Here is an 11,820-nt window from a genome sequence, read left to right as displayed (position 1 = left end):
CCCATTTATGTGATGTGACTCTTGGTTGGTGAAGCCTTGTGTATAAATTTTAGGGCCCAACTCTTTACTGAAAAATTTAGAAAAACCATTTATTATTATGCAGTGACCAGATTTATCACACTTTCTGACTGCAGTTTACGGAAAAAAATCATTTAAAAATCCCTGATTACCCGATTGACCTGATTCTACTTGGAGATTCGTTTAAACTTTAAACGCCTAAGACCATCTACTGTATAAATTTCATGACCTAACTCCACATATTCACACAGATATGACGTAAAACACAACACAAATTCTGCAGAAATTGCAGCTTTGGCGATCATGCAACCTATCAACACTTTATATATCAGTTTGTACCCGTCATTTATGGTATTCCTCATAACATCTACCCGCATTCGATTAACTAATAACAAAATCATGACTTTTAACAAACCTAATCATGTTAAAGCATTATGTATGCATAACCGAACCCATGTAAACCTGCATGTACCAAGTGTTATGACCATGAACTCATCAAGAGACCTATTACGCATCAATGACCTTACCTAGATTAACTAAATCCAACACTCTAGCAACCATACAATCACTAACATCGCACCTGTTTCAACATTGAACAAAAACTTTATTAATTAAGCAAACCCTAGTACTCAAGCACCTCATACGTCATCAAAATCATTGTTTATGAACACAGCCATAACAGCCATATATACAACAATGAATGCAGTGGCGGACCCAGGAATTTCTTTCATGGGGGGCGGAAATTTTTGGGGTCGTTTGTTCATCGTAATATAAATTTTTTTTGGTACAGTCCGGTTCGGTTTGGGTCAGAGCGGGTCGGGTCTTATAAAAAATGATAATCAAACTAAATTTTATATAATAAAAAAAGTATGTCAAACATTATTACAAATGCATAATGAAAATCTAATTTATCTAAAATAATTTCTATACGGGTTTTAACTTTTTGAAATCTAGCTATAACCAATGTTCTATGCTAGGTTGTCGTCTTCCTCTAGGCTCCATCTTCTATCTATCTATCTATCTATCTATCTATCTATCTATCTATCTATCTATCTATCTATCTATCTATCTATCTATCTATAAGTATACTAAACCATAATCAGCTGAAACAAACCATCATAAATTATGTATCTCATCTCCTCTCTTTCACACAAATATAAAACAACACACTACACTATTAGTTACCCTTAAAATATCTATTATATCATCAATTATATATATAAATTTGTAAAATCCACACACGTAGATTGTAATAAATTACATTGCGTAAATATGTGCAAAATCAACTATAGGAAATACTAACATTATCAAATGTTTATAACTAACAAAATATATTTTAAGAGTAAATTACATAGTTAGTCCCTGTGGCTTGTGGCTTGCACAAAATAACATACTTAGATACTAATAGTTTTTTTTTTTGAACGGCAAATTTGGATCACTGACGGACCACTGGAGTATCATCGTGCCACCAGCGGAACCACCCGATCATATCCATCTCCACTAGGCATAATGCCTATACACCAATTCAGGAGGAAACCCAATAAATATGGGAAAACCCCCCTTGTAGAATCGAACCCAAGACCTATTGGTCTTAAAGCCTTATCACACCCCCAAGATACCACTAGGCTATAAAGCCATGGGTTAGATAATAATAGTTTAAAATCACCTTCTAGGGTATTAACTTTTCATTTTGTAACGTTTGGAGGTATTAACTTCTAGGGTATTAACATAATTAGTCCATGTGGTTTGCACAAAATAACATACTTAGGTACTAATTGAATGTGATTTTAAACCTACAAATAACGTTAATACCTACAAACGTTACAAAATGAAAAGTTAGTACCCTATAATGTGATTTTAAACTATTAGTACCTAAGTATGTTACTTTGTGCAAACCACATGGACTAAGAGGAGGCGGGCTCGTCCGTTATAATATCACGGCCAGAACCCATCACGCGTTATATCCACCGCCGGCAACAAGTATCACGCGTTAATGTTCAACGAAATCAAATTTTCATTATCTGTATCACGCGTTAATCATTTGTTTTGGGAGGGTATTTGTTGGTTGGGGGGAAATTGTTGGGTGTGGTGATGAGTGATGACCACCCCCACTAAAAAAGGTTGTGAGTGATGGAAAAATGGTCGATGACATGGCGAAACTTGATTGGTGCTTGTGAGTGATAAATTCTATCACTAGTGAACCACCCCCCTCCCCTAACTATGTAACTAACTCTATATTTTAAGAGTTAATTGCCCGAATAGTCCCTGTGGTTTACTATTTTTTCACCTTTAGTCCCTAACTTTTGAAAATTACATGTATGCTCCTTGTGGTTTAATCGTTTGTTTCTCGGATAGTCCCTGCATTGGATGGGTGTTAACTTATTCAGTTAATTGTGTGTAAAATTACAAAATTGTCCTTTTATTAAAAACAAAAATTAAAACAATAAAAAAGAAATTTAATTAAAATGTGGGTGGGCCCCACCCATATAACAAAAACAAAAATGCTCATCTTCCTCCTTTGTCTTGATTCTCTGTTGTGTTCTGGAAGAAGAAACAATACAGATGTTTCCATAGTTTATCTGGTTCTTCCCCTTCTCTAACTATTCGTTTAATTACATAAAAAACCACATTTAGTAACATATTTCAAAAAGTCAAAAACATTGTTGTAATTTATAAGTTTTCATTGTTAAACATATTACCTGAATATTAGAGCTTGCATTCAACCCTTTCTTGACAAGAAAATCATGGTCAACCGATTGCCACCCGATTTGATCATCCCCGAATTCACGCCCCACCCAAATATACACAACATTCACGAAATGCGTTATATACACCAATCGGGAATCAGGAATCCCCAAACTACCCATCTCGACTCTCTCCATATTCGGCCAATTATATAGAACGAAATCAGGGTCATTTTCCTCATTGTGGTCATTGTTACTCTGCACTTGGTTTTCGGCTTTAAACATAGACTGCTACCCCTGCCCCTCTTCCTCATCGTCATCGTCACCTTCGACTACCATTATCCTTGCAAAATTCGCTCGAAATGTTGATTTGTTAAGCATATGGAAGAGAAAAGGCTTAGGAAGCCACTGAATCGATGGGTCATGGTGAACTTGCAGATGATGAGATCTGGAGTAAAACTTCAATTTTGACCCACATTAAAGATATGGGAGGTTGTATTAATTATGCTCTAATTCATGGAGACGTTGATTTGGTGAAAGGAACCAGAGATATTATGATGTGGGAAATGACCGGAATTTGGGTGTAGCCGGAGAAGATAGAGAGGGAAGGGATGGCCAGCTGGGAGTTAAAAAGGTGGGCCCCACTAAAATTTTAAGTATTAACTAACTTTATTTTGAGGTTTAATTATTGTTTTTTTATAGAAAGGGTAACTTTGTCATTTTATATTGACTTAACTGGAAACACTAACAGTCATCCAATGCGGGGACTATCTGAGAAACAAACAATTGAACCACAGGGAGCATACATGTAATTTTAAAAAGTTTGGGACTAAAGGTGAAAAAATGGTAAACCACAGGGACTATCCGAGCAATTAACTCATATTTTAATAAAGTAATTATAAATAATCAATAAATCTTGATCTTTACAAACTAAAGAATAGTAACACTAAATAAAATATGATATAGTTATTTGTAGACAACACAATTTATTTAAAACAAAGATTTGAGTATTACAATAAGATAAAATAAGGTGGAAGATTAACATAATTAATTGTAAATTGAATAATTAGTAAAAATACTTAAGAGAAAAAGTTTAACCTAATGCATTGTGAATTAAAATGAGATACTTTGTCTCTGAATTAAAATGAGATACTTTGAGTCAGGTTTTTTCTATATTTAAATAAATTGATTTATTGATATTATAATAACAATCTCTGGTATAAAATAGGACTAGTACAGAATAGACTTACTGTGCTCACTTAATTACTGTGCTCACTTAATTATATTAATAAAGACCACGTACTCCATCTTTTTCATTGAGTCACTTATGTTTTCAACAATAGGTAACAGGTCGCCGGAAAAACAAAATGAGATTTTATTTTCACTTGTTTCTTTGTATAGATCCGACGAGTTTAAGGGGTGCGAAACCAAAATTTCACGGGGATCGCTTGGGATTTTACTGTACCTATAAAAACTAAAAATAAAAAATTCAATGGGTGCGGCCGCCCATCCACAACCCAATGTAGATCCGCCCCTGCATGAATGCACAAAAAGACTCCACAAAACTTAAGATAACGATATCTAATAGCGAGTGAGATATGATCAAGCCTTATCGAATTAAGGATAGAGTTCTTCGCCCTTTCTTTCGTCGGCAGAGGAGAAGGAACGAGAGCACAGTGTCGTGGATTGGATTTTTAAAGAGGAATGGGATAGGGATTATGGGCCGTAGGTGTAAAGGGCAAGGGGATGCGGGTTGGGTTTAATTTGCTTGGGCCGAAGGTGAGGGAGGGGGTGAGGTTAGTGGGTTTGCGCAAGCGTTCGGGTTCGGAGTTGGGTTGTACACATATTGTTCGGGTTTCGGTTTCGGGTTGGGCCGTACTCATTTGTTCGGTTATTATTATTATTATTATAAAATATAAATAAATCATATGCTACTAGTTATCTGTGACACATGCTTTTTATATTTTATTTATAAAAATAAACTAAGTTATAAATACATAACGAGAAATGAACCAAAAAGAATACCTGATTTTCCGGGATGTCACATCTTATTAGTGTGAAAGTGTTTCACTTGACGTTTTCCTTTTAAGTTGATAAATTTTTAAAAAAATGGTCATTTAAAGAAAAAGCTAGTTACTTTCCTGTTAATTAATTTGATCGTCGGAAATAATTACATGCGAAGCATGTGTCTCTAGACATAAGTTTTATTAAAAATTTTGGTCAATTAGACTGTTCTATCAAGTTATTTGTAATTTAAAAAATAAAAAAATAAAAAAATAAAATAAAAAATTAGTAACTATTTTATTTAAAAAGATTGGTCAACTGGACAATGCTACATAAAAAATGGATGCAATGCAATCATACACCCAACTTTTTTTACGTTTTTTACAAAATGATTAGAATATTACTGAATAAAAGGGTTTTCAATTATATTTGATATTTATATATCTCTTAAAAAGCAATGTCGGTGCCCAATAGAATTGTGGCAACCGACATGGCTTTTACTTTAAGTTATGTTAAAATTACATATTGAAAGATAATTCAGCTATGGTGCAGGTGGTTGCTATGCTATAAGCCTAAACAAATGACTTGAGTTTGAATCTGTTAATTCTCTTTTAGCTAGCTTAATTTTTATCTTATTTTTTTTTTGTTTTGTTTTGAGGTCTCACCTTTTCTTTATATTTTAGGTTCTGTTTATTTATTTTTTTTGCGTTTCTTTTACCGAGTTTTTACGTATGTTGTTTTCGTGAATTCGCAACGGTATAATCTACGTAAATTTAGTTTGGAAACAAGTCGGTTTTGTTTATCTTTTTTTTTGTCTTTCCTTTTATTACGTAAGTTTTTTCGTGAATCCACAACGATATAATAGAAGTAAATTTAGTTCAAAAACGAGTTGGGATGATCTTAGTCTATATACTTTATCACGTCAAGTATGCCGCCGCAACGCGCGGCCGGCAACAAAACTAGTATAAATTATTTAGAAATATCATTTCGCTACCTATTCAACAAACCATGTATGCAAGGCAATGGACATTTAAAAATTATACATTCAGACAGCTTATCATTCAGAAACGAACATTATACAAGGAAACAATACAAGTTTGGCAACCATAACACAAGGTACATGTTATATTTTGCGATTAAAAGTCGAGTTGGTCGCAACGATATCATGTTTTGGTTTATAACCTTGGTCCAGGACGAGCCCGGGGTGCATCCCACTCAGTCACAATATGGTCGCGAGTAATCTCACTGAGCGAGGTACAGCCACTTAGTGCCATGGTTAGCTCGAATTCATCGCGTAACATCTGGAGTACTTTTCTCACTCCGGCTTCTCCTTCAGCAGCCAATGAAAACACTACGGGTCGCCCAATCTAAAATTTACACCATACCAAAGACGTGAGATCTGTAAGATTTACTAGGAGTGTGTGTGTATATGAACTGATCGATTATTACTACTTAGAAACACATTCAAACACTATGCTACATCTCGTTGGTTTATTATAACGGATTATCTGATTTTGAAAGTTTAAAATCACATAATCACTTTTGAAAACAGGTGTTTTAATTGCATTTCCTTAAGATTCATGGTTTATTTCACGACCAAAACTTGCTAACGAAAAAGATGGCCGCAAAACTAGCTAACGAGAAACTGTCGCAAAATTAGCGACCATATCCAAACCGGTCACAAATCAACGCCTATTTTGCCAGTTTTCATTTCAGTTGCAAACGGTTGGAAAAACTAAATTGAAAATAGAAACTGATTACCGGTAGTAACACTGTCAAAAAGTTGAGAAAAAAAAAAAAACAGATTTAAAAAAAATAATCAAAACTTAAAATATAATACCAATTTAAAAAGCAAAATTAAAACTGGAATTTAAATTCCAGCCACAAAAAACAAATAATAAAACTAATCAAAATTTAAAAATTAAATACTGGTAAAAAATTTAAAAATAAAAACATGAGCGAAACTAAAAGTAATACTCTAGTTTGCAGCAGTTTTAATGGTCACACATACCCAGTTTTCTAGTAATGCTTGACAAAAGAAAATACTTGATTAGTTTACTTACAAATATGCCAGAAGCTCCAAGAGCCAGCGCCTTGAACACATCAGTTCCACGGCGAACACCACCATCTAAGAACACGGGAACACGGCCTTGTGCCGCTTTCACAACCTCTTCCAATGCCATGATGGTGGCAGGAACATAATCCAGCTGGCGGGCTCCGTGGTTGGAAACAATAATACCTGCTGCTCCAGCTTGAATAGCTAACCTTGCTGCATAAGTAAACATTCAGCTAACCGAAAAAACAAACCAAGGGGGTTTTGATCGCTCGCACTTACTGTCCTCAGCAGTGATCACACCCTTCACGAGGATTGGCATCGTGGTGATTGTTTGCAGCCACTTCACGTCCTGCAAGAACACTCGAGCCACAAAAGTTACTAACATGAGCCATGAGAAACTACAGTTTGAAAAAAAGTATACCTTCCAGCTCAAAGTGCGGTCGATCTGACCAGCAACATAAGAAGCTAAACCAGAATCATTAGCCTGCGTTGCAAAGTTGCATTTTAGAAGAAGAACTAAACATATACTATAAAAATTCAAGAATCTCGAAGCTTGCTTGATAAAAGCTTGCTCAACATCTTTTAGTAATTGAATGAGCTGAGCTCGCTCAAGTTAAGCAGACCACGTTCCTGTCCTTAGTTTGGAGTTTGGACTTACTTCATCCATCTTGCCAAGGTCCAAGCCCTCAAAGTTCTTCAATGTCAAAAATGGTGGTAATGTGAACCTGTTTTTGATGTCAGCTTCTCGGCGGCCGAGCCTAGGTGTATCAACAGTAAGAGCAATAGCCTTGAAACCAGCTCGTTCAGCTCTTCTCACAAGCTGAGCAACCACGTTCCTGTCCTTGTACACCTGATATTGATCCAGAACATTAGCTTGCATATTACAAACCAAAATGGAATGTGAGATACTAGTTTTGCTCACATAAAGCTGGAAGAAACGGATTCCGGGTCCTGTAGAGGCAACCTCCTCAACACTTGATGTAGCCCATGATGACAAAGTCTACAAAGTGGACAAACTATTAGCACATCATGATACTTCCTCTTTGTAAATCATAAGTAGAGATGCACAAACCATCCTAGGCCCGGCCCTCCCTTTACTTAATTCCATAGTCTGGTTGGGCCAACCTAGGGTGGTTTGTGCCGCGTCCCATATCCGATTGTAAAACCGTGTCTCATACCCACCTAGTATCTGTTGGGACTCGGGTGTACCCGTTAGTTTGTTAAAAATTAGCCGCTGGGATATCTAAATACATTTCTTAGTATTTTAGTTTTTACATATTTTATTACCAAAAGAATTTAAAAATACAAAAAGCTAAAAATTAGTGGATTTACTATTACTTTATTAACCAAGGACAGAGAAAAATAACAACAAATTTATGGGTATGGTTCAGCTAAACATGTAAATGGGTTGGGTATCACCGTATACCATACTAGCCAAAATTTATAAAACTAGTCCAATCCCCGAATAGTTGTCTAATAATCCGTCCCGAATGTTTCGGGTTTACCCGTTAGGTTCGGGTTCGTTTGCCATCCCCTAGGCCAATCCAAATAACGGCTACATAATTGTTTAAGCCTAAATGTCCGTCCTAGCCCCGGATTGAGCCCGAAAGTTGATTATCAACCTAGTCTAGTACGCACCTATCTATCATAAATAAAAAAATCTTAATTGTTGTGCATATAAAGAAAGCTACAAAAATACAAACCATAATAGTTCCAGCAGAAGATGCAGCTCTTGCTGTTGCATATTCACCTTCATTGAGAATAAAGAAACCGTATTAACAGAGAAGCAAAATCCATATAAATCTCTACTTTTCGAGCACAATTCATTGTTTTTAGCAACATAAACCACACTGAACTAAGTAATAACGTGTATTCACCTTCAGGGTGAGCCATCTTCTGCATGGCTGTTGGTGCAAGCATTATAGGCATCGAGATCTTGAATCCCAAAATTGTGGTAGTCATGTCTATCTTGCTGACATCAATAAGGATACGCGGCCTAAACCTGTTTTGTCATCAAAACAAACACTCTTAGGATACGTGCGCAAGAACATATTATTACAAATCCAAGAAAAGCTTGGGATCCTAAAAACATAAACATAAACATAAACCCTGCTTACAAGATTCTTGAGAACGCGTTTCGGTTCTCTTCAAGAGTCCACTGATCCTCAGCACCAGATGCATAGTAGTCATAGACCATCTTTGGCAACTTCTCCTTGGCAATAGCCTGATACTCGGTGACATTTGTGACCTCCATTTCTCTTCACTACCCGCGTAGTTTCTGCAAGAGAGCAAACCTTTTGGGACTTGGTGGAAAGAGCAAGCAACAAGTATAGATAAGCAAAAAAAATTTAAAATTTTTTTGGAGTTGCAAGACAAAGACACCTTGTAGATAAAGTGATAGAACAGAAGAGGGTGTGTACCAAAAAAAAAAATAAAATAAAATAAAAATAAAAATCTAGAAAATAGATGCAGACAAATGAAGGGATGAGTAACATGAGGTGATAAATTGAAACCAAATGGGTGATTCTCCTCCACTGGATTGCCCGTGTGTCTCATATTTTTTTCTTCATTATCATCTTACAATATCTAATATCTGCCCCAAAATAAGCGTTTTTTTTTTCAAGATTTGTGATACCATTGTGTAGCATGTAATGTAGGGATACAATTTCTCTCTCTAAAAGTCCATGCACTACAACCACCACCAAGAAAGAACAGATAGAAATTGAAACAAAACCAAGAATATTATCATTAAATAGACACAAAACTAACATCAAAATTACAAATGATTTATTAATTGTGAATCTTGCATGCAAGTTATAGTTAAGGGGTGTTTACTATCTGATTTTGATTATACCATATCGCATAATCAATATCAGAATTCAAGCACAAACAACCCCTTAATGTGATGTTTTCAGGAAAGATATTTGATTCACTCAAGAAAATTATCAAGGATACCAAAGATATCTCCTCCAATTAATACGGCTTTATCTCCTCCACAATCTTCTCCTTCCAAATCACAGCTTTATCTCCTCCATTAATAGTCAACGTAACTGTTGTAGAAGAGCTTTATCTCCTCCATTATTAGTCAACGTAACTGTTGTAGAAGAGCATGATTTGCTCCTGTGAATACTCCTTTGCTTTGTATATATATTGTACCTCTTACATTGTATTAGACACAACTTTCATAATACAAAATACACAGCATTGTTCACTATTCTATATGGTATCTAGAGCCAATTAGCTCCTCTGAGCCTCTCTCCTTTTTTTTTTCTTTCGATCTTGTCCTACTCTTGCCAATCCTCACATCCCTTCATGGCCTCTACCCTAGTCCACATTACCGCAGCTACACATTTTCCGATTAAACTCACTCCGCAAAACTTTCCCTCATGGCGAAAACAAGTCCACTCAACCCTCATTGGCTTAGAACTTGAACATCATATTGTCGGAACTCAAAAACCACCCTCCCAAACCATTCCCGAAGGTGCTACCACCAAGCCAAATCCGGAATACCTCAAATGGTTTCGCCAAGACCAAATGATAATCTCCGCCATCCTCGGAAGTTGTTCGGATCAAATTCAGCCCATTATATCCTCAGCCGACACTGCTCGGCAAGCTTGGGATCTTCTCAACTCGAGTTATGCTAGCGGCTCGCAGTCCCGCATAATATCGCTCAAGTCTCGCCTCGCTAAAAACCCACGTAGTTCTCGCACTATCACCGAATTTCTCAATGACATGAAGTCTATATTTGATGAACTTGCTCTCACTCAAAGTCTCATCCCTGAAGAAGATCTCGTTGTTCATGTTATGAACCAATTAGGCGATGACTACGCTAACCTTGTGGCTGCCCTCAAAACCCGTGACACAACTATTGCCTTTCCCGATCTTTTCGAAAAACTCCTTGACCATGAACGAACCCTCAAAGAATCGGCACCCGAACCAACCATTTCCACTGTCAACTACACCCACCGAACAACCAAAACCGACCCTACAATCGGAACTCTCGACCCTCATCAGTCTCCACCCAACCCTCACCCAATCATTCCTCCTCATGGTCATCCAAACCAACATCTTCACAACCAAATAACCGCACTAATCGGTTCAACCTATTCTGCCACTACTGCAACATTCCCGGACACGAAACCAAGGAATGTAGAAAACTTGGAAGATTCCTTCGTGAACACCAAGTAACCACCAACACTTCCTCTACAACAACCCCTACTGTGAACCACACCTCTCCACATGCGGGTTCGAACTCTTGGATGTGGGACACTGGCGCTAACGACCACGCCGGTAATGCTCGCAACTCCGTGCATATTGTTTCCGAATATGGTGGTCCGGACGAGATTGTTTTGGGTGACGGTAAATCACTTCCCATTACACATATTGGCCAACAAACTCTTCGCACAAACTCACGGCCACTTTTCTTAGACAATAATTTAATTGCTCCTAATCTTCGTAATAATCTAATTTCCGTTGCTAAAGTTTGTCGTACTAACCGAGTTTCTGTTGAATTTTTTCCTTCTTATTTCTTGGTTAAGGATCTACGCATGGGGGCGCATCTCATGCGGGGCATTAACGTCAATGACGTTTACTACGGACCAACCACAACGTCTCATCAAATCAACACAACCACAACAGGATCCTTACTTGCATGACACCACATTCTTGGACATCCCTCGTTTCAAGTTTTTAAGTCTATAATGTCTACATTAGGACTTAAGAATAATAAAGTGTCACCCGAGTCTTTCCATTGTAATTCGTGTTCATAAAATAAAAGTCACAAAATACCTTTCGGTAAAAACTCGTTTGTCGCCAACAAACCATTGCAACTTCTATATTCGGATGTATGGGGACCCGTCCAAACATCCATTGATGGTTTTAAATATTATGTAATATTTGTTGACTATTTTTCAAAATATATTTGGTTATTTCCAATAAAAAAGAAATCAGACGTCGCAGCCATTTTCCCACAATTCAAGTCACTTGTAGAAAAATACTTTCAAACGTCCATTATTTCTCTTTTCTTGGATAATGGTGGCGAATACATTGGTCTCAAAT

The 11,820-nt window shown here is 36.7% G+C and overlaps 1 protein-coding gene across 5 annotated transcripts; it reads right to left on the bottom strand.

Moving 5' to 3' along the window:
- Positions 1–5,719: 5,719 nt before the first annotated feature.
- On the bottom strand, positions 5,720–9,948 carry LOC110897523 ((S)-2-hydroxy-acid oxidase GLO1). Of its 5 annotated transcripts, none has more exons than XM_022144274.2 (10): positions 9,718–9,948; positions 8,880–9,040; positions 8,640–8,764; positions 8,466–8,512; positions 7,685–7,762; positions 7,421–7,612; positions 7,184–7,246; positions 7,042–7,111; positions 6,770–6,975; positions 5,720–6,073 (listed from the first exon to the last, which is right to left on the bottom strand). In XM_022144274.2, exons 2-10 carry the CDS (start codon positions 9,014–9,016, stop codon positions 5,882–5,884), a joined length of 1,110 nt encoding a protein of 369 aa, XP_021999966.1. In that variant the 5' UTR covers positions 9,017–9,040; positions 9,718–9,948; the 3' UTR covers positions 5,720–5,881. The 5 variants fall into 5 exon arrangements, with proteins under 5 accessions (XP_021999966.1, XP_035837404.1, XP_035837403.1 ...); XM_035981511.1 differs by lacking the exon at positions 9,718–9,948 and adding an exon at positions 9,256–9,517; XM_035981510.1 differs by lacking the exon at positions 9,718–9,948 and adding an exon at positions 9,398–9,517.
- Between the last annotated feature and the right edge of the window lie 1,872 nt (positions 9,949–11,820).

Source organism: Helianthus annuus, chromosome 13 (genome assembly GCF_002127325.2).
Source record: "Helianthus annuus cultivar XRQ/B chromosome 13, HanXRQr2.0-SUNRISE, whole genome shotgun sequence".
NCBI classification, from domain to species: Eukaryota; Viridiplantae; Streptophyta; class Magnoliopsida; order Asterales; family Asteraceae; genus Helianthus; species Helianthus annuus.
Note: the sequence above shows the minus strand (reverse complement) of the source record. Positions and strands in the feature narration are given on the sequence as shown.